This window comes from Hyla sarda, chromosome 10 (assembly GCF_029499605.1).
Source record: "Hyla sarda isolate aHylSar1 chromosome 10, aHylSar1.hap1, whole genome shotgun sequence".
NCBI lineage: Eukaryota > Metazoa > Chordata > Amphibia > Anura > Hylidae > Hyla > Hyla sarda.
In genome coordinates, this window is record NC_079198.1 from 121,102,578 (window position 1) to 121,122,961 (window position 20,384).

The following is a 20,384-nucleotide window of genomic DNA, read 5'->3' on the forward strand; positions in this document are numbered from 1 at the left end:
AAGTCAACGGTAGCAAAATCCGCTGTGGATTTTCTGCTGACCCATTGAAGTCAACGGTAGCAAAATCCGCTGTGGATTTTTCGCAGTAAATCCGCTGCAGACATTGCGCAGGTAATCTGCCCATGTGAACGGAGCCTTCGGGTGCATTCACATGACCGTTTGCACATATGGTTTAGGCATATTAAAACCGCATGAGCTCATACTGTATAAAACCGTATATACAAAAACAGTTTTATACGGCTCCCATAGAGAACAATACTAGAAAAAAAAAAACTAAATGTACATGTGAATATATACGTTTTACAGCAGACAACAGTCGTAGGACCTGTTCAGACAACAGAGGTAGGACCTGTTCAGACAACAGAGGTAGGACCTGTTCAGTAAAATGTAATTACGGATTTACATTTTAGCATTTTTTTTTATTTTTTAAATGCTGATCTATGGATACGGTGACAAATACGGTTCTATATGGTGTTCTAATATAACCCTGTATACATAAACTGTGATGCGAATGCACACTAAGGCCACGCGATGTTGCCGATAACCCTTAACACCGGCGAACAGAGATGAGCGAACTTACAGTAAATTCAATTTGTCACAAACTTCTCGGCTCGGCAGTTGCTGAGTTTTCCTGCATAAATTACCGTAGATACTCGAGTATAAGCAGAGTTTTTCAGCACGATTTTTCGTGCTGAAAACACCCCCCTCGGCTTATACTCGAGTGAACTCTCCGCCCTCAGTGGTCTTCAACCTGCGGACCTCCAGATGTTTCCAAACTACAACTCCCAGCAAGCCCGGACAGCCGATGGCTGTCCGGGCTTGCTGGGAGTTGTAGTTTTGAAACATCTGGAGGTCCGCAGGTTGAAGACCACTGCGGCCTTCGACATCATCCAGACCCCCCACCCCCTTTAGTTTTGTACTCACCTCCGCTCAGCTTATACTCGAGTATATACACGGTAGTTCAGCTTTCAGGTGCTCCGGTGGGCTGGAAAAGGTGGATACAGTCCTAGGAAAGAGTCTCCTAGGACTGTATCCACCTTTTCCAGCCCACGGGAGCACCTGAAAGCTGAACTAATTTATGCAGGAAAAGCCATCAACTGCTGAGCCGAGAAGTTCCTGACGAATCGAATTTACTTTAAAGGGGTATTCCTTTAAAGTAAAGAATTTACTTTAAAGGGGTAGGCCAATTTTTTTTTTTTTATATATAATATATATATATATATATATATATATATATATATATATATATATATCTCTCTATCTATCTCTATCTCTATCTCAACTGGCTCGGGAAAGTTAAACAGATTTGTAAATTACTTCTATAAAAAAAATCTTAATCCTTCCAATAGTTATTAGCTTCTGAAGTTTTCTGTCTAACTGCTCAACGATGATGTCACGTCCCGGGAGCTGTGCATCATGGGAGAATATCCCCATAGGAACTGCACAGCTCCCGGGACGGGAGTCATCAGAGAGCAGTTAGACAGAAAACAACAACTCAACTTCAGAAGCTAATAACTATTGGAAGGATTAAGATTATTTAATAGAAGTAATTTACAAATCTGTTTAACTTTCCGGAGCCAATATATATATATATATATATATATATAAAAAGTTTTGGCTTGGAATACCCCTTTAAGTTCGCTCATCTCTACCGGCGAACATACAGGGGCATGGATTCAGCCACATGCATTAGCCTTAGGTCGTTTACAAGTAATCATTACAGCAGGACCAGTCGACCATTTAAAAAATCTATATTCCAGCCTCTAACAGGTTACGGTAGTGTTTCCCAGCATCTGTGCCCCTAGCTGTTGCAAAACTACAACTCCCAGCATGCCCACTCTGCCTAGACACCAGTTTGTGAATAATACAATCATGCCTCTAAAAAAAAAAAAAAAAAAAAAAATAAAAGTGCTGTACACCAAAAAGATAATAGGCTTAAATAGTGAATAAATAAAACATTGAAGTAAATCACAACCGGCTTCTACCTACCTCACATCATGACGAGGTACAGAAGGGATATAGCGTTCATTACATAGTTGTGCGTCGTGTAAGGAACGAGTCAAAAATAAACTACTACTAAAACTATTGGTATAAACATATAAATACTTCACACTTGTGCTACAGCGGGCTCTGTGTATGCAGTAGGAAGTTATACTTCAGCCCTGAAGTCACTGTTGCCTGCTGCGTTAGCACCACAAGTCTCAGCAAGGCAATCATATAAAAAAGACAACGTCACTTTCCTTTTCTGGTCAGCTATAAGCTATAAAGAGGACCCTCCTGCTCGCCTGATATCGGTTTTACCAAATAATACCTGAAAGTAGCGACTTCCAACCTGTTGCAAAACTACAACTCTCAACATGCCACTGGGGATCGCTATACTAAAGGAGATTCTGCGCCAATTCCGCTTGCGGAACCTCCTATTGAATCCTACAGTTAAAGCGGAACTTCCGACTACTAATTGGATTGGAAAAGCAGTGTTTTACCCCAACCAGTGTGCTTTAGGCTGTTGCAAAACTACAACTCCCAGCATGCCCGTACAGCCTTCGGCTGTCCGGGCATGCTGGGAGTTGTAGTTTTGCAACAGCTGAAGGCTCCTTGGTTGGGAAAAAAAAAAAAACAACCCTAAAGACTAACAAATTTCTGGTGCATCTTTTATTACATTTCTGTTGTATTGTTCCTCTGTTATTCCTCCTGGAAACTTATGAACAATTTGACATCTGGGTGATGCCGCTGCCCTTACGTCTGTGCACACCCTGACACGGTTCAAATAGCATTAAACCGGGTCACTGTTTTTAGTGCTACACCCCACCGAGGAGTGAAATAGTTCTACTCAACTACCGTTCCTCTGTTACTCCTCCTGGAAATATACGACCACAGAGTTCTAAGAAAAGTTGCTCTGGAATTGTTATTTTAATGGGGAAGGCATGTATTTAAAAAAGGGGTACTCCAGTGGAAAAAAAAATATATATACTTTATTTTTTTATTAATCAACTGGAGCCAGAAAGTTAAACAGATTTGTAAATTACTTCTATTAAAACATCTTAATCCTTCCAGTACTTATTAGCTGCTGAATACTACAGATGAAATTCTTTTCTTTTTGCAACACAGTGCTCTCTGCTGACATCTCTGGTCCATTTTAGGAACTGTCCAGAGTAGGATATGTTTGCTATGGGGATTTTCTCCTACTCTGGACAGTTCCTAAAATGGACCAGAGATGTCAGCAGAGAGCTCTGTGTTGCAAAAAGAAAATAATTTCCTCTGTAGTATTCAGCAGCTAATAAGTACTGGAAGCATTAAGATTTTTTTTAATATAAGTAATTTACAAATCTGTTTAAATTTCTGGTACCTGTTGATTTAAAAAATTTAAAAATAAAGTTTTCCACTGGAGGACATCTTTAAAGGGGTATTCCAGGCAAAAACTATATATATATATATATATATATATATATATATATATATATATATATATATATATATTATATATATATAAATATATATATATATATATATATATATATATATATATATATATATATATATATATATATATATATATATATATATATATATATATATATATATATATATATATATATATATATATATATATATAAAATATATAATATATAAATATATATCAACTGGCTCCGGAAAGTTAAACAGATTTGTAAATTACTTCTATTAAAAAATCTTAATCCTTCCAATAGTTATTAGCTTCTGAAGTTTTCTGTCTAACTGCTCAATGATGATGTTACGTCCTGGGAGCTGTGCATGATGGGAGAATAACCCTTGCATGATGGGAAAATATCCCCATAGGACCTGGGACGAGAGTCATCAGAAAGCAGTTAGACAGAAAACAGCAACTCAACTTCAGAAGCTAATAACTATTGGAAGGATTAAGATTTTTTAATAGAAGTAATTTACAAATCTGTTTAACTTTCCGGAGCCAGTTGATATATAAAAAAAAAAAAAAAGTTTTTGCCTGGAATACCCCTTTAATCTAACAGACAGGTCTAAATAGCACAGTATTTTTGTTTTTATTTAAGGGCTCCTACTACAAAAACACTTTCAAACATCTCTCTCATCTAATCAAAAGCGTAAAGATAATTCCATGGTTTGGGCAAAAATGTAAGTTTTGGCCTAGACTTAGCCTAATATATAGTTTACCTAATTTAAGCTACAATATGAATAGTGCCCCCTATAGGCAATATAAAAAGGTAGTATATTCTCACCTTTATTATAATAAAGTGACATTTTGCTACTAATACAATGCGGGTGCGAATAATGGGTTACAAGCTACATCTAATTACTTAATTTAGAATAATATTTACGATAATCATACATAATATAGTCTAACACTTATCGAGCTATAAAGCCTGGCCTGTGTTAATCAATCAAATGATTGCTATAGATAGTCCCCTATGGGGACATAAAAAGTGTAAAATAAATGTAAAATAAAAAAAAAAAGTAAAAAAAAAAAAAAAAAAGGAAAAATCCCCTCCCCCAATAAAAAAAGTCAAATGTCCGTTTTTCCCATTTTACCCCTTTAGATTTTTTTTATATTCAGAGTAGAGATGAGCAAACTTACAGTAAATTTGATTCGTCACGAACTTCTCGGCTCGGCAGTTGATGACTTTATCCTGCATAAATTAGTTCAGCCTTCAGGTGCTCCGGTGGCTGGAGACTTTTTCCTAGGACTGTATCCACCTTTTCCAGCCACCGGAGCACCTGGAAGCTGAACTAATTTATGCAGGATAAGTCATCAACTGCCGAGCCGAGAAGTTCGTGACGAATTGAATTTACTGTAAGTTCGCTCATCTCCAATCCAGATATCCAATAACCGACTGCCACTCCATTCAACTCTATGGGCCGGATAAATAAATCTGTATACAGCCCCAGAGAGTTTAAACACATAGCAGCTACTAACACGTCTGACTGATGCTTCACTGAAACGGGGACCCTAGTAATCACAATGTGTGCACCCCAACCATCATCCTCCGCGCCCGCTCCCCCCCACACACACACACACACAGATCACCTATCCCGCAGATACGCAAGTGTCATTTGTAAGTAAACCCCCTTAAGGGAACATTCACACATGCATATTTTGCTGTATATTTTCTGCAGTCTGATTTTGCTACCCATTGACTTGTATGGTAGGAAGATAAGCAGTAGCAAATATGCAGCAAAATACGGCATGCGTGACCCTAACCTTAAAGGGTATGTTCACAAGCTGTGGATTTTCCACAGTAAACTTTAAAAGGGGTACTCCACTGGAAAACATTTTCTTTTAAATCAACTGGTGCCAGAAAGTTAAACAGATTTGTAAATTATTTCTATTAAACAAATCTTAATCCTTTCAGTACTTATGAGCTTCTGAAGTTAAGGTTGTTCTTTTCTGTCTAAGTGCTCTCTGATGACACGTGTCTCGGGAACCGCCCAGTTTAGAAGCAAATCCCCATAGCAAACCTCTTCTAAACTGGGCAGTTCCCGAGACACGTGTCATCAGAGAGCACTTAGACAGAAAAGAACAACCTTAACTTCAGAAGCTCATAAGGACTGAAAGGATTAAGATTTTTTAATAGAAGTAATTTACAAATCTGTTTAACTTTCCGGAGCCAGTTGATTTAAAATTTTTCTCTTCCAGTGGAGTACCCCTTTAATAGGAAAGTCCAAATATAGTGAAGCCTCCACAAAAGACCATCTCTTTGAGAAGACCATCCACTTATCCAGACCAGAGTTCGTATGATGGATTTTTAGACTACTTTTCAGCGTGATTTTAAGTGTTTCCCAACCAGGGTGCCTCCAGTTGCTGCAAAACTACAACTCCCAGCATGCCCAGACAGCCTTCGGCTGTCTGGGCATGCTGGGAGTTGTAGTTTAACAACAGCTGGAGGTACCCTGGTTTGGAAACACTGCTCCATAGTTTCCAGTTCTTGAATATACAATGGGGAGTTGCTTCTAGTGTTCTATCAAAATTCTACTTCTACAACTTGCAATAACGCCCCCCCCCCCCCCCTATCATTTTAGGTTGACCTCTGAACTCGTCTTTTGTTCAACCTTACAAACTAGGTTACCATGTATATCAAAAATATTCCATAAAACAAAAGCCTTTTCATGCATCTGGAAGTAGGAACAATTTCTTAAGTTTAAGGAACCTAATGAACTTAGTGTGGTAGGGACAGACCTAAAAAACATAGCACGTAGTGTTTTTGTTTTTTTTATGCCACCCTAAAGAGCAGAGGGGACACCAGGTTACACCCAGTGCTTCCACGGGAACCCTCAGGCATATAGGACTGAACCTTTAGAGTATTTAGTAAGTCTGCAGTGCAATGACTAGTGTGACTGGCAGCTACAAAAAGGGTCATGAAGCCAACGGGAAGAGACCAATAAGTATCAGACAGGACATTCACTCCGGGGGCCACGGCTCACTGTTCTGGCTCTGACCTTCGAGGGCGCTGTCTCCGTTGACTAATGGCTTTCTTTGTTGCCATCGCAGAGGTGAGACCGACCAGGCAACACAAGGTGGTGGTGCTGAGCTTCACTGTATCCATCCAGCTGGGAGAATCCTTCAAAAGGTATATCTCCGAAAGATAGAGTCCTGTCACTAGGACCCAGAGGAACGAGGCAAAGGCATCAACGAGTCGCATCCTAAACAAAAAAATAAATAAATAAATAAATAAAAATAGGGAAGGACATAAGTCATGAAGGCATACAAAACCTATATCTGTGAGGAACAAAAATAGTGAAAAGAACTACACAGGGCCAATGTTTGTACCCATTTCGGTACCAAGAAAGAAAAAAAAAAAGAAAAAAGCAAAAAAAAAAGCATGATGACAGTTGTAGTTTTGCAACAGCTGGGGGCACACTGGTTGGAAAATACAGCCCTAAAATTCCAGAGGATCTTTTATTACAATCTAATATTCCTCCTAGCAACCTATTAACAATTTGACATCTGGGTGATCCCACTGCCTTTGTTTGTGCACACCCCCACAGGGTCCATCCAAATAGCATAAAACAGGGTGAATGTCAGTGTTAAGCCCCCACTGAAAGAGGAGATTGCTCCACCCAACTACCGTTCCTCTGTTAAAAGGGGTAATCCGCTTCTCAGCGTTTAGAACAAAATGTTCCAGACGCTGGAGCCGTGAGTTCGGGACGTCACAGCACCGCACCTCATGACGTCGCGCCCCGCCCCCTCAATGCAAGTCTATGGGAGGGGGCGTGATGGCTAGGAAGAAAAAGAAAGTGGTACATAACATGGCTAAGATCACATTGCAGAATCTCTAGACAGAGAGAGACACACACAGGGACAGCAATGCAGTCCACATGGTCCTGGCACCACCCGCAGGATCTCCGGCCAGACATTCTGCAGTGTGAACCTGGCCCAAGTCATGAAATACATTCATCAGCATATAAAACCCCTCCTCAAAGAAGAAACACTGAAAATAACTACACAGGGCCAATTTGTGTACCAAAAAATAACTACAAAATATGATAAACATTAAGTTAATTTGCTTCCCAATATATCAAACACATTAATAGGGTAATAGGTTTACTGCCAGCCAACGAGAAACTAAAATGCACCTTATTACAGTCATCCTTTAAAGGGGTACTCCAGTGGGAAAAACTTTTTATTTATTTTTTATTTTTTTTATCAACTGGTGCCAGAAAGTTAAACAGATTTGTAAATCACTTCTATTAAAAAATCTTAATCCTTCCAGTACTTTTTAGGGGCTGTATACTAAAGAGAAATCAAAAAAAGAAATGCATTTCCTCTGATGTCATGAACAGTGCTCTCTGCTGTCCATTTTAGGAACTGTCCAGAGCAGCATATGTTTGCTATGGGGATTTTCTCCTGCTCTGGACAGTTCCTAAAATGGACAGCAGAGGTCAGCAGAGAGCACTGTGGTCATGACATCAGAGGAAATTAATTTCTTTTTTGGATTTCTCTTTAGCCTACAGCTCTGAAAAAGTACTGGAAGGATTAAGATTTTTTAATAGAAGTGTTTTTTTTTAATAGAAGTGATTTACAAATCTGTATAACTTTCTGGCACCAGTTGGAAAAAATAAAAATAAAAAAAATTAAAGTTTTCCACAGGAGTACCCCTTTAATGATGGTGCTCATAAAACCCAACTAGAAGCAGCCTATGTAGGGGTTTATCTAGCAATAGAAAAACAGAATTTTGCCCATGTTTGCATTGTCTTTTTGCCATCTGTTTTTGGGCTTCGACCCCCGGTGATACCATTTACATGTTTTTTTTTTTTTTTTTTTTTTTTTAAAAAAAAAAAAATACTGAATTTCTTCCAAAAACAGCATCACGCATATCCTCAGGTCAGGAGTGGTATTACAATTTGGCTCCATTCACTTCAACGGAACTGAGCTGCAATACCACAAACTGAAAACCGGCGGTGCTGTGTTTTTTTGTTTTTTTTTTTTAAATAAAGAATCCAGCTCTGTCTTTCTAATCCTGGACAACTCCCTAAAAGAGAAATAATTTACAAACTGATTGTTCCTGACAAGAACTGACCTAAAACGTCCCGCAAGGAACATGGCGAAGACACAAGTCACGAGACCGAGAAACGCCAAGCCGATCTGATTGTTGCGTCCGAAGTGCCAAGCCTCGTTGAGGTTTTCCAGTGTACGCTCTGGCAGAACGCCAATGACCTTCTCAATTAGCGACGGCTTCTCGGCGTCCTCCGTCTGAGACTCGTTCCTGGGCTCAGCTGTTAGATTTGTAACGTTCCTAATAGAGAGAGAGAAGAGGTCCCCCGTCCCCAACTGTGCCACGGACACCAGGAACGCGCAACTCAGGAATGCAAGACAGCGGAGGAGAATCACCTTGGTAGGGATCCGAATAAAGGCGGAATTCAAAGAGCTCTAAGTTAGAAAAAATAAAAAACAAAACAAGGACAATATGAAAACAAGGACAATATGAAAACAAGGACAATATGAAAACAAGGACAATATGAAAACAAGGACAATATGAAAACAAGGACAATATGAAAACAAGGACAATATGAAAACAAGGACAATATGAAAACAAGGACAATATGAAAACAAGGACAATATGAAAACAAGGACAAGGCTTAATACAACTACCTAATATAGGAGAGAATAGTTGTCTATTAGACTATGTTCATACACCGGAATTCTGCAAGAATTTATAGCCATTCACTTTAATTTCTGCTGCAGAAATTCCATTATAGTGAATGGGCAATTCATTTCTACGGAATTTACTGCAGAAATCTTCATGCAGAATTCCGTACAAAAATTCTGCAGTGTGAACAATAGTCTTACAGCGATTCCCAAACACTGTACCTCCAGCCATTACAAACCTACAACTCCCAGCATGCCCGGACAGCCGGAGGCACATTGGTTGGGAAACGCTGGTCTATTACAACCTTTACAGGAGGGCAGAGAAGTTGTAGGTTCTTCACGTTTCTGGCTGCTTTCTTATCAGCAGACAAGTGGAAGAACTACAGACACTGTATACAGAGCAGCACATGCAAGAAGAAGGGGCTCCGGCCTATAAGGCTAGGTTCACACTATGGAATTTCTGGTCCGAATTTCCGAGTGGAGTTCCAAAGCAAAATTCCACGCAGAAATTCTGTAGTGCGAACCTAGCTTACAGGGTTACTCTGCTACCCAGTGTCCGGAACATTGAGTTCCGAACGCTGTGCACAGGCTTCCGGGTTCACGCCCGCCCCCTCGTGACGTCACATCCTGCCCCCTTCCCATAGGCTTTCATTGAGGGGGCAGGCCGTGAAGTCACGAGGAAGCTGGCGTGAACACGGGAGCCCGCACACAGCATTCGGAACTCAATGTTCCGGACGCTGGGGAGCGGAGTAACCCTTTAAAGCTGGTTTCTGTATAAGGCTATGTTCACACAGCAGAAAATGTCCACCTGGAAAACACGGGCGGACATTTGTCAAATAACGAGCGTTTGATGCAACACGCTGATGGTAGGGTCGCTCTGAAATGCTCCGTCCCCATAGACCACAATGCATTTCCAAGCAGATTCAGCCGAACGAATGAACATACTCTTTACCTGTATTACTGAAGTGTATGCACTGACTGGTGTCTGGTAGCGCCCCCCTACAGTACAAGGAGGTATTACATGTTCTGTATTACTCTTTACCTGTATTACTGAAGTGTATGCACTGACTGGTGTCTGGTAGCGCCCCCTACAGTACAGGGAGGTATTACATGTTCTGTACTACTCTTTACCTGTATTACTGAAGTGTATGCACTGACTGGTGTCTGGTAGCGCCCCCTACAGTACAGGGAGGTATTACATGTTCTGTACTACTCTTTACCTGTATTACTGAAGTGTATGCACTGACTGGTGTCTGGTAGCGCCCCCTACAGTACAGGGAGGTATTACATGTTCTGTACTACTCTTTAACTGTATTACTGAAGTGTATGCACTGACTGGTGTCTGGTAGCGCCCCCTACAGTACAGGGTGGTATTACATGTTCTGTACTTTTTACCTGTACCAGGGTTAGCTGCTCCTTTGGATACCAGGTGAGGGTTGCTCCATGTTACTTTTTTTAGGACACTGTGTACTGTACCGGACCCTGAAGAAGCTCCTGTCCTCTACATAGACAGTGATTACTGCTCCAGCAGATCTTTATTACTTTTATATGTAAGGATTTGCTTTATCTCTATTCGTTATCTACTTATTTTTCTTTAATCCTCACTTTTTCCTATTTTTGGATGACATTTTGGGGCTTCAGAACCAATTACCAGGTTTCCATAGAGTTCTGGTCTCAACATACGATGGTTTCAACATACAATGGTCGTCCTGGAACCAATAAATATAGTAACTTGAGGGACTGCTGTGTCTATGTATTACAGCAATTTCCCAATATAACCTACCAGCACATAAAGCCATTGCATAAGGCACAGAGCCCCCCCCTTTTACCTGTGTATAACCTTTATCCAGCTCCCGTCGCTTGAATTGCTGGTTCAGCATGATGGCCCTCAGCTGTCGGTTTTGGTACTTGATATAACTGTCTATGGCGGTCTGGCATGGCCGGCAGAGCTTGTACATCTGCTCCAGGTGGTGTTTATAGACCTCGATCTCCTCTTCGTATCGCTCCTGCGAAAAAGGGAAAGAAAAATGGCACAACATGTGACTTCAGAGCAGCCCGTCCAGTGATCTCGGGGTTAACGCGGCAATAATATACACTGCAGAAGTTATCGACGTGTCAGCGATTGCGACGGTGAACGGCAATCCAGCAGGACACTACACCCACCTCCTCTCTGGGCGAAAATGACGCCAGCTGCTTTATTTTGGTGCTCTGGTTGTTGTTACATTTCTTACACAGCAGCGTCCCACAGTTCACCCATTGCTGCGGCTTCGTCGATTCTACAATCGTGTTCCCACCAGACACCAAATGGTTAAGATGCTCGCTGTGCTGTGCCGGGATAGGTTTGTTATAGTCACCGTTCTGGAATTAGAAAAGATTAAAAAAATAAAAAAAAAAATAAAAAAAGGATTAGACAGATATTTTATTATCAATTTCCAACAATTTGCGCTTGCTGTCAGTGAATGGGGGCGGTCTAGACAATCCTATGTCCTCCAGACAGATACAGTATCAGTGCAGGTAAAAAGGATTGTCTAGACTTAGATACATAAACCCCAAATTGTGAGAAGTATTAGATGTGTGAGGGTTTTAAGCTTCTATAGCAGTGGTTTCCAAACTGTGCATCTCCAGCTGTTGCAAAACTACAACTCCCAGCATGCCCGGACAGCCTTCGGCTGTCTGGGCATGCTGGGAGTTGTAGTTTTGCAACAGCTGAAGGTGCACAGTTTGTAAACCACTGCTATAGAGGTAAATAAGATTATCTCCATTCACTGACAGCAAGCAGAAAGGTCAAAATGTTATTTTCAAAACAGATTCTGTCAGAAAAAACGACTCCCAGGGTTATCCTACTCGAAGCCCGTGCAGGGCCGTGGTATATGCATGAGCCATAAAACCCTGTTAATGATTGATAGGAGAGATCAAAGGCCGTGGCAACCTTTACTGCCCCATTGATTTCAACAAGTGTAAGTGATATGGGAAGATCCCTGGGGCGGGCGGCGGCGACCATAATAGGCGCTAAAATAATTAACCCCTTAAGGACGCAGGACGTAAATGTACGTCCTGGTGAGGTGGTACTTAACGCACCAGGACGTACATTTACGTCCTAAGCATAACCGCGGGCATCGGAGCAATGCCCGTGTCATGCGCGGCTGATCCCGGCTGCTGATGGCACTCAGGGACCCGCCGGCAATGGCCGACGCCCGCGATCTTGCGGGCGTCCGCCATTAACCCCTCAGGTGCCGGGATCAATACAGATCCCGGCATCTGCGGCAGTTCGCGATTTAAATGAACGATCGGATCGCCCGCAGCGCTGCTGCGGGGATCCGATCATTCATAACGCCGCACGGAGGTCCCCTCTTCTTCCTCCGTGCGGCTCCCGGCGTCTCCTGCTCTGGTCTGTGATCGAGCAGACCAGAGCAGGAGATGACCGATAATACTGATCTGTTCTATGTCCTATACATAGAACAGATCAGTATTAGCAATCATGGTATTGCTATGAATAGTCCCCTATGGGGACTATTCAAGTGTAAAAAAAAAATGTAAAAAAATGTAAAAGTTAAAAAAAAAGTGAAAAATCCCCTCCCCCAATAAAAAAGTAAAACGTCCGTTTTTTCCTATTTTACCCCCAAAAAGCGTAAAAAACATTTTTTATAGACATATTTGGTATCGCTGCGTGCATAAATGTCCGAACTATTAAAATAAAATGTTAATGATCCCGTACGGTGAACGGCGTGAACGAAAAAAAAATAAAAAAGTCCAAAATTCCTACTTTTTTAATAAATTTTATAAAAAATGTATTCAAAGTTTTTTATATGCAAATGTGGTATCAAAAAAAAGTACAGATTATGGCGCAAAAAATGAGCCCCCATACCGCCACTTATACGGAAAAATAAAAAAGTTAGAGGTCATCAAAATAAAGGGATTATAAACGTACTAATTTGGTTAAAAAGTTTGCGATTTTTTTTAAGCGCAACAATAATATAAAAGTATATAATAATGGGTATCATTTTAATCGTATTGACCCTCAGAATAAAGAACACATGTAATTTTTTCCATAAATTGTACGGCGTGAAAACAAAACCTTCCAAAATTAGCAAAATTGCGTTTTTCGTTTTAATTTCCCCACAAAAATAGTGTTTTTTGGTTGCGCCATACATTTTATGATATAATGAGTGATGTCATTACAAAGGACAACTGGTCGCGCAAAAAACAAGCCCTCATACTAGTCTGTGGATGAAAATATAAAAGAGTTATGATTTTTAGAAAAAAATGAAAACGTAAAAATTAAATTGTCTGAGTCCTTAAGGCCAAAATGGGCTGAGTCCTTAAGGGGTTAAAATGTAATAAAATATATATTTTTTTTCTTTAAGAAATTCCGCAGTGTGCACTAGGCAATGGAATTCCTTTGACAGCAATGAGACTCTGCCGCATCGGAATTTCAGAGCGTAATTTCTATGAGGAATTACGGCCGGAAATTCGGTAGTCTGAACCTTGGTTAAGGTAAATTTATATTTCATATATTTCTGCATCCGTTGTTTACTGCACTAATGCAATTCAAAGAAAAGGAAGAGGTTTATTTTTATTTTATTATTATTTATAATAAAAATTATTTATTATATTAATAGTTCATTCAAAAAAATAAAATTCTATAAAAAAATTATTATCTGTAATAGTAATAATAACAGTAATAATAAATTATTATTACAGATAATATTTTTAATATAATTTAATTTTTTTGATTTAACTCTTAATATAATAATAGTAATAATAATAATTAAGAGTTAATTCAAAAAATAAAATTCTATAAAAAAAAATATTTTATTATTTTAATCTATATTAATAATAAATAATGATTTATTATATATTAATAGTTAATTCAAAAAAATAAAATTCTATAAAAAAATATTTTCATTATCTGTAATAGTAAAAGTAATAATAATAATAAATAATAATAACAGTAATAATAAATTATTATTACAGATAAAAATATTTTTTATAGAATTTTATTTTTTTGAACTCTTAATATAATAATAGTAATAATAATTAAGAATTAATTAAAAAAATTAAATTCTATAAATAATATTTTTTTTATTTTAATCTATATTATTAGTAATAAATAATAATTAATATTATATTAAAAGTTAATTTGAAAAAAATGAAATTCTTCTAAATACATTATACTAAAATAAAATAAAAATAAATGCGACTATGATTTGCTGTATACAGCTCACATGCAGAGCTATGCATCTCACGGTTCAAATCTGACCCTTAGGTTGTGTTAGTCCCTCTAACCCCTGCTTCTCTACTGACCGTGTTCCCCAACCTTTGTCTCTGCCAAAGACTGTCAGGGCATGCCAGATTGTAGTTTTGGAAAAGTACTTGCTGCACTCGGGCATGCTGGGAATTGTAGTCATGCAAGAGCTTGTCGTTTTGCAATAGCTGGGGAGCCGCAAATAAATGGTATAAGAGAAGGTAGAGTGAAGTTCTGCAACTGCAAGATCCGACTACACTGGGTCTGCTTGTAGTCTGTTACCATGGAAACACATAGGACACCAACACATACACAGGAACTCATCCACTGCCAGGAAATGAGGGAACGCATCTATATTATGTATTCTAGCGTGATTGTTGGGGGCAAAAAATCTCTCGGTTTATAGCTGCGCTGCCGGGCTCGGGACACGAAAGCTTGTTTTATAATCCCCTCTTCACCATGTAATTAAAACAAAGCCTGAAATCCGCTTCACAGACGTCACCGCCAGGATCGGGATTACATTAGACCCAAGACAGGAAATAAAAGGGGGGCAAGAATTGTGGCTATAAAGGTAAAGTGCAAAATAGATACATCTGCATGAGTGTTTTCCATGCAGTGAGCCTCCAGCTGTTGCAAAACTACAACTCCCAGCATGCACGGACAGCCGTTGGCTGTCCGGGCATGCTGGAAGTTGTAGTTTTGCAATAGCTGGAGGCACACACTGAAAAACATAAAAAAAAAATAATAATTCACCAACAGCCTCCTAGCCATATAACAGAGCAGTCACATGACACAAATTGGGAAAAGGTGCAACTTTTCCTATAGTGCACTACAAAAAAGATAAAAATAAAAAAAAAGTTTAGAAAACATGGCAAAAAAATACATCGCACCAGTCTAGAGATTGTGTTTAGTGGTGCAGCTCAGCTCCACTGAAGTAAATGGGGCTTAGCAGGTCCACTATGTAAGGCGTGGCACCATTTTAGGGTACGTTCTAGGGATCGACCGATATCGTTTTTTTTAGGGCCGATACCGATAATCGGTGGAGGTTAGGGCCGATAGCTTATACCGATATTCCGGTATAAGTTATCGGCTATTTATCCCCCTGCGACACCGCTGCAGATCATTGATTTAAAGCGGGCGCTTTAAATCAATGAACTGCAGTGGCTTTTGCGGTGCCATAGGCCGCCGCCGCCGCCACCCGCTACTCTCCCCCTGCCTGTCCGGGGGTCCTGAGTCCTACCACCACCACAGCGATCTCACCTCTTGGAAGCCGTTGTACTGTTCACAGTTGGGGCAGTCCCAGCAGTTTCGGTTGCCATAGGGGACCACAGTGTTCTGGCTGCAGAACCAGCAGTTCACCTTCACGTGTGTCGGAGGTTTCCTAGGAAAAAAAAAAGCAACTTAACTCTTTAAAACTTTCATGAGGCACAACGCCTCTATAGGTAGGCATGTCACCAATCTACAACTCAATGCCCAATTAAACCAGACACAGACAAGGTTTTTTCTCTGTTAACATCCAAAGCTGCTTCTAGGATTCACATGGCTGTTAATACTATCTGTATTCTATCCGTGGAGAGCTGTGCATTATTATTGGGGCACTGCGCATTCTATCCGTGGAGAGCTGTGCATTATTATTGGGGCACTGCGCATTCTATCCGTGGAGAGCTGTGCATTAATATTGGAGCACTGCGCATTCTAATCCGTGGAGTGCTGTGCATTATTATTGAGGCACTGCGCATTCTATCCGTGGAGTGCTGTGCATTATTATTGGGGCACTGTGCATTTTATAAGTGGAGTGCTGTGCATTATTATGGGGCACTGTGCATTATATAAGTGGAGAGCAGTGCATTCTATCCGTGGAGAGCAGTGCATTATTATGGGGGCACCGTGCATTCTATCCGTGGAGAGCAGTGCATTATTATGGGGGCACCGTGCATTCTATCCGTGGAGAGCAGTGCATTATTATGGGGGCACCGTGCATTCTATCCGTGGAGAGCAGTGCATTATTATGGGGGCACCGTGCATTCTATCCGTGGAGAGCAGTGCATTATTATGGGGGCACCGTGCATTCTATCCGTGGAGAGCAGTGCATTATTATGGGGGCACCGTGCATTCTATCCGTGGAGAGCAGTGCATTATTATGGGGGCACCGTGCATTCTATCCGTGGAGAGCAGTGCATTATTATGGGGGCACCGTGCATTCTATCCGTGGAGAGCAGTGCATTATTATGGTGGCACCGTGCATTCTATCCGTGGAGAGCAGTGCATTATTATGGTGGCACCGTGCATTCTATCCGTGGAGAGCAGTGCATTATTATGGTGGCACCGTGCATTCTATCCGTGGAGAGCAGTGCATTATTATGGTGGCACCGTGCATTCTATCCGTGGAGAGCAGTGCATTATTATGGTGGCACCGTGCATTCTATCCGTGGAGAGCAGTGCATTATTATGGTGGCACCGTGCATTCTATCCGTGGAGAGCAGTGCATTATTATGGTGGCACCGTGCATTCTATCCGTGGAGAGCAGTGCATTATTATGGTGGCACCGTGCATTCTATCCGTGGAGTGCTGTGCATTATTATGGGGGCACCGTGCATTCTATCCGTGGAGAGCAGTGCATTATTATGGGGGCACCGTGCATTCTATCCGTGGAGTGCTGTGCATTATTATGGGGGCACCGTGCATTCTATCCGTGGAGAGCAGTGCATTATTATGGGGGCACCGTGCATTCTATCCGTGGAGAGCAGTGCATTATTATGGGGGCACCGTGCATTCTATCCGTGGAGAGCAGTGCATTATTATGGGGGCACCGTGCATTCTATCCGTGGAGAGCAGTGCATTATTATGGGGGCACCGTGCATTCTATCCGTGGAGAGCAGTGCATTATTATGGGGGCACCGTGCATTCTATCCGTGGAGAGCAGTGCATTATTATGGGGGCACCGTGCATTCTATCCGTGGAGAGCAGTGCATTATTATGGGGGCACCGTGCATTCTATCCGTGTAGAGCAGTGCATTATTATGGGGGCACCGTGCATTCTATCCGTGGAGAGCAGTGCATTATTATGGGGGCACCGTGCATTCTATCCGTGGAGAGCAGTGCATTATTATGGGGGCACCGTGCAATCTATCCGTGGAGAGCAGTGCATTATTATGGGGGCACCGTGCAATCTATCCGTGGAGAGCAGTGCATTATTATGGGGGCACCGTGCAATCTATCCGTGGAGTGCAGTGCATTATTATGGGGGCACCGTGCATTCTATCCGTGGAGTGCTGTGCATTATTATGGGGGCACCGTGCATTCTATCCGTGGAGTGCTGTGCATTATTATGGGGGCACTGTGCATTATATCCGTGGAGTGCTGTGCATTATTGTGGGGGCACCACTATGATCAGGCTCAGGACGCCGGGCACTTGTGTGCACACACACAGCTGTTCCCCTAATGCCCCGGCGCCAGCAATCGGCTGAAAGAAGAAACAAAGGCTTTGTCAAGAAGTCAGCGAGCGTCCCCCGCATCCCCAGACAGCTGGAAAGACAGGTGCCCGAGCTGTGCCATCATGTCCTATCGCCTGTGACACTGCGCTGGATTATGGAGGGGGAAATATTAAGTCAGGAGCGATTCCCGGGGGGAAAATAAGGACACCGGATCGGGGGAGCAGGAAGGTGACAGGTGGGGGGCTCCGATCATGGCGCCGGTCAGGGTCAGCTTCATAGGAGAAAATCCTTCACTGAACACAAAAAGATATTCAATGATGAGAGCAATGGGGACATGAGGGGCAACCAGCAGACCGGACCGGTACCCAGGATCAGCAGACCGGACCGATACCCAGGATCAGCAGACCGGACGAGTAACCAGGATCAGCGCGGAGTATAGTCACCTGATCACAACACAGGAGCTAATACACACAAGGACCGCCAAATCTAAAATATCTTCCATGTCAAGGACTGTATGCACCCACATATACCCCCCAACCCCCAATACTGTGCACCCACATATACCCCCCAACCCCCAATACTGTGCACCCACATATACCCCCCAACCCCCAATACTGTGCACCCACATATACCCCCCAACCCCCAATACTGTGCACCCACATATACCCCCCAACCCCCAATACTGTGCACCCACATATACCCCCCCCAACCCCAATACTGTGCACCCACAAATACACCCTCCAATCACGAACCAGTGAACCCAGAAATACCCCACCGACCAAGACTGTGCACTCACAATTTCCCACCCGTCCTGACACAGTGCAGCCACACGTACCTGACTACAACACAGCGTACCCACAAATACCCCCCCCCACCATGACACAATGCATCCACAACACCCCCCCCAACACTGTGCACTCTCAAATACACCTCCACAACTGATAAAGTGCACCCACAAATACCTGACTACTGGCACAATGCAAAAAAACTGTACCCATGAATGTCCCCCATACCACAACACAGTGCACCCACCAAAAACATGGTCAGCAGTAACTGCAAGAATTTGCACTCACATTCCCCTCCACTATAATAATGTCCCCCTGTCAGCGCGCGTGCGCCCCCCAAGCGTCCCCCTGTCAGCGCGCGTGCGCCCCCACCAAGCGTCCCCCTGTCAGCGCGCGTGCGCCCCCACCAAGCGTCCCCCTGTCAGCGCGCGTGCGCCCCCACCAAGCGTCCCCCTGTCAGCGCGCGTGCGCCCCCACCAAGCGTCCCCCTGTCAGCGCGCGTGCGCCCCCCCCAAGCGTCCCCCTGTCAGCGCGCGTGCGCCCCCCCCCAAGCGTCCCCCTGTCAGCGCGCGTGCGCCCCCCCCAAGCGTCCCCCTGTCAGCGCGCGTGCGCCCCCCCAAGCGTCCCCCTGTCAGCGCGCGTGCGCCCCCCCAAGCGTGTCCCCGTCAGCGCGCGTGCGCCCCCCAAGCATCCCCGTCAGCGCGCGTGCGCCCCCCAAGCGCCCCCCTGTCAGCGCGCGTGCGCCCCCCAAGCGCCCACCTGTCAGCACGCGTGCGCCCCCCGTGTCCCCCTGTCAGCACGCGTGCGCCCCCCCCAGTGTCCCCGTCAGCACGCGTGCGCCCCCCCAGTGTCCTCCTCACAGAGCTAGCACCCTCAAATATCCTCCTGACAGCACGTGCGCCCCCCAAATGTCCCCCTGACAGCACGTGTGCGCCCCCAAATGTCCCCCTGACAGAGCGTGCGCCCCCAAATGTCCCCCTGACAGAGCGTGCGCCCCCAAATGTCCCCCTGACAGAGCGTGCGCCCCCAAATGTCCCCCTGACAGAGCGTGCGCCCCAGTACATCCGATATCTCCGGTACATACAAACCCTCACCAACCTCTCCTTTGAACCCACATACAATGCGCCCCCCACAGACCACCACATCACAGGGGACACCCCGGGACACTCCCCTCAGCACATGCTGCCGCACATGGAGCTCACACCAGGGCCTGCACTCTGCTGTCTCGCCGGGGTCGGCAGTAGCTGTCACTCGGCTCCGGCACTGCTCGGGTTAATGTCCCCTCCCCCATCACCCTTCGTAACAAAGCCCCCGACCATTACCCCCCTCACCTCCGGAGGAGCCGGTACAGGATCAGCCCGGTAGCCCCGGTGACGGCGGTCAGGCCGGCCAGCGGCAGCAGCAGCTCGGTCCGGTTCTCCATACGTCGGCCGATCTCCCGGTCCTTCTTCTCCGGCGCTTCGCGCTGTCTGCGCCCCGTCCACCCGGCTGCCAACCAATAACACGGCTCCGTCTACAAACCGGAGCTGCGGACCACGCCCACACGCACGACACGGCCAATCACAGGGGCGGCCTCAGAACTTGGCGCACACGTGGGCGGCCCCGTTCTATGGGGGCGTCAGTCGTGAAAGGCCGAAATCGTGCGGGGTCCTGGGGGAGGGGCGATGATTCACGGGGTCGTGGTGGTGACTCACCGGCGGGGACCGGGGGTTCCCTGGGATGGAAATAGTTAATGGACAAAGTCACCGAGAAATTGTGAATGGACGGATGGGCTGCCGGATTATCAGGAGACAATTCACACGGTGCAGAAATGTCCGGATCAT

General features: G+C 43.7%; 1 protein-coding gene across 4 annotated transcripts in view; it reads right to left on the bottom strand.

The window, feature by feature from the left end:
- Nucleotides 1-20,096, bottom strand: part of TMEM201 (transmembrane protein 201) — a 42,798-nt gene extending 22,702 nt beyond the window's left edge. The window contains exons 1-6 of one of the 4 annotated variants that reach the window (XM_056543050.1): nucleotides 19,893-20,096; nucleotides 15,603-15,723; nucleotides 11,261-11,455; nucleotides 10,927-11,103; nucleotides 8,529-8,878; nucleotides 6,448-6,651 (exon numbers count right to left, since the gene is read on the bottom strand). In XM_056543050.1, the coding sequence (XP_056399025.1) occupies nucleotides 6,448-6,651; nucleotides 8,529-8,878; nucleotides 10,927-11,103; nucleotides 11,261-11,455; nucleotides 15,603-15,723; nucleotides 19,893-19,984 (1,139 nt within the window). In that variant the 5' untranslated portion in view covers nucleotides 19,985-20,096. Of the gene's footprint in view, nucleotides 1-6,050; nucleotides 6,652-8,528; nucleotides 8,879-10,926; nucleotides 11,104-11,260; nucleotides 11,456-15,602; nucleotides 15,724-19,892 lie in introns of those variants that run through there. The other 3 variants (XM_056543048.1, XM_056543049.1, XM_056543051.1) reach the window with 3 other exon arrangements.
- Between the last annotated feature and the right edge of the window lie 288 nt (nucleotides 20,097-20,384).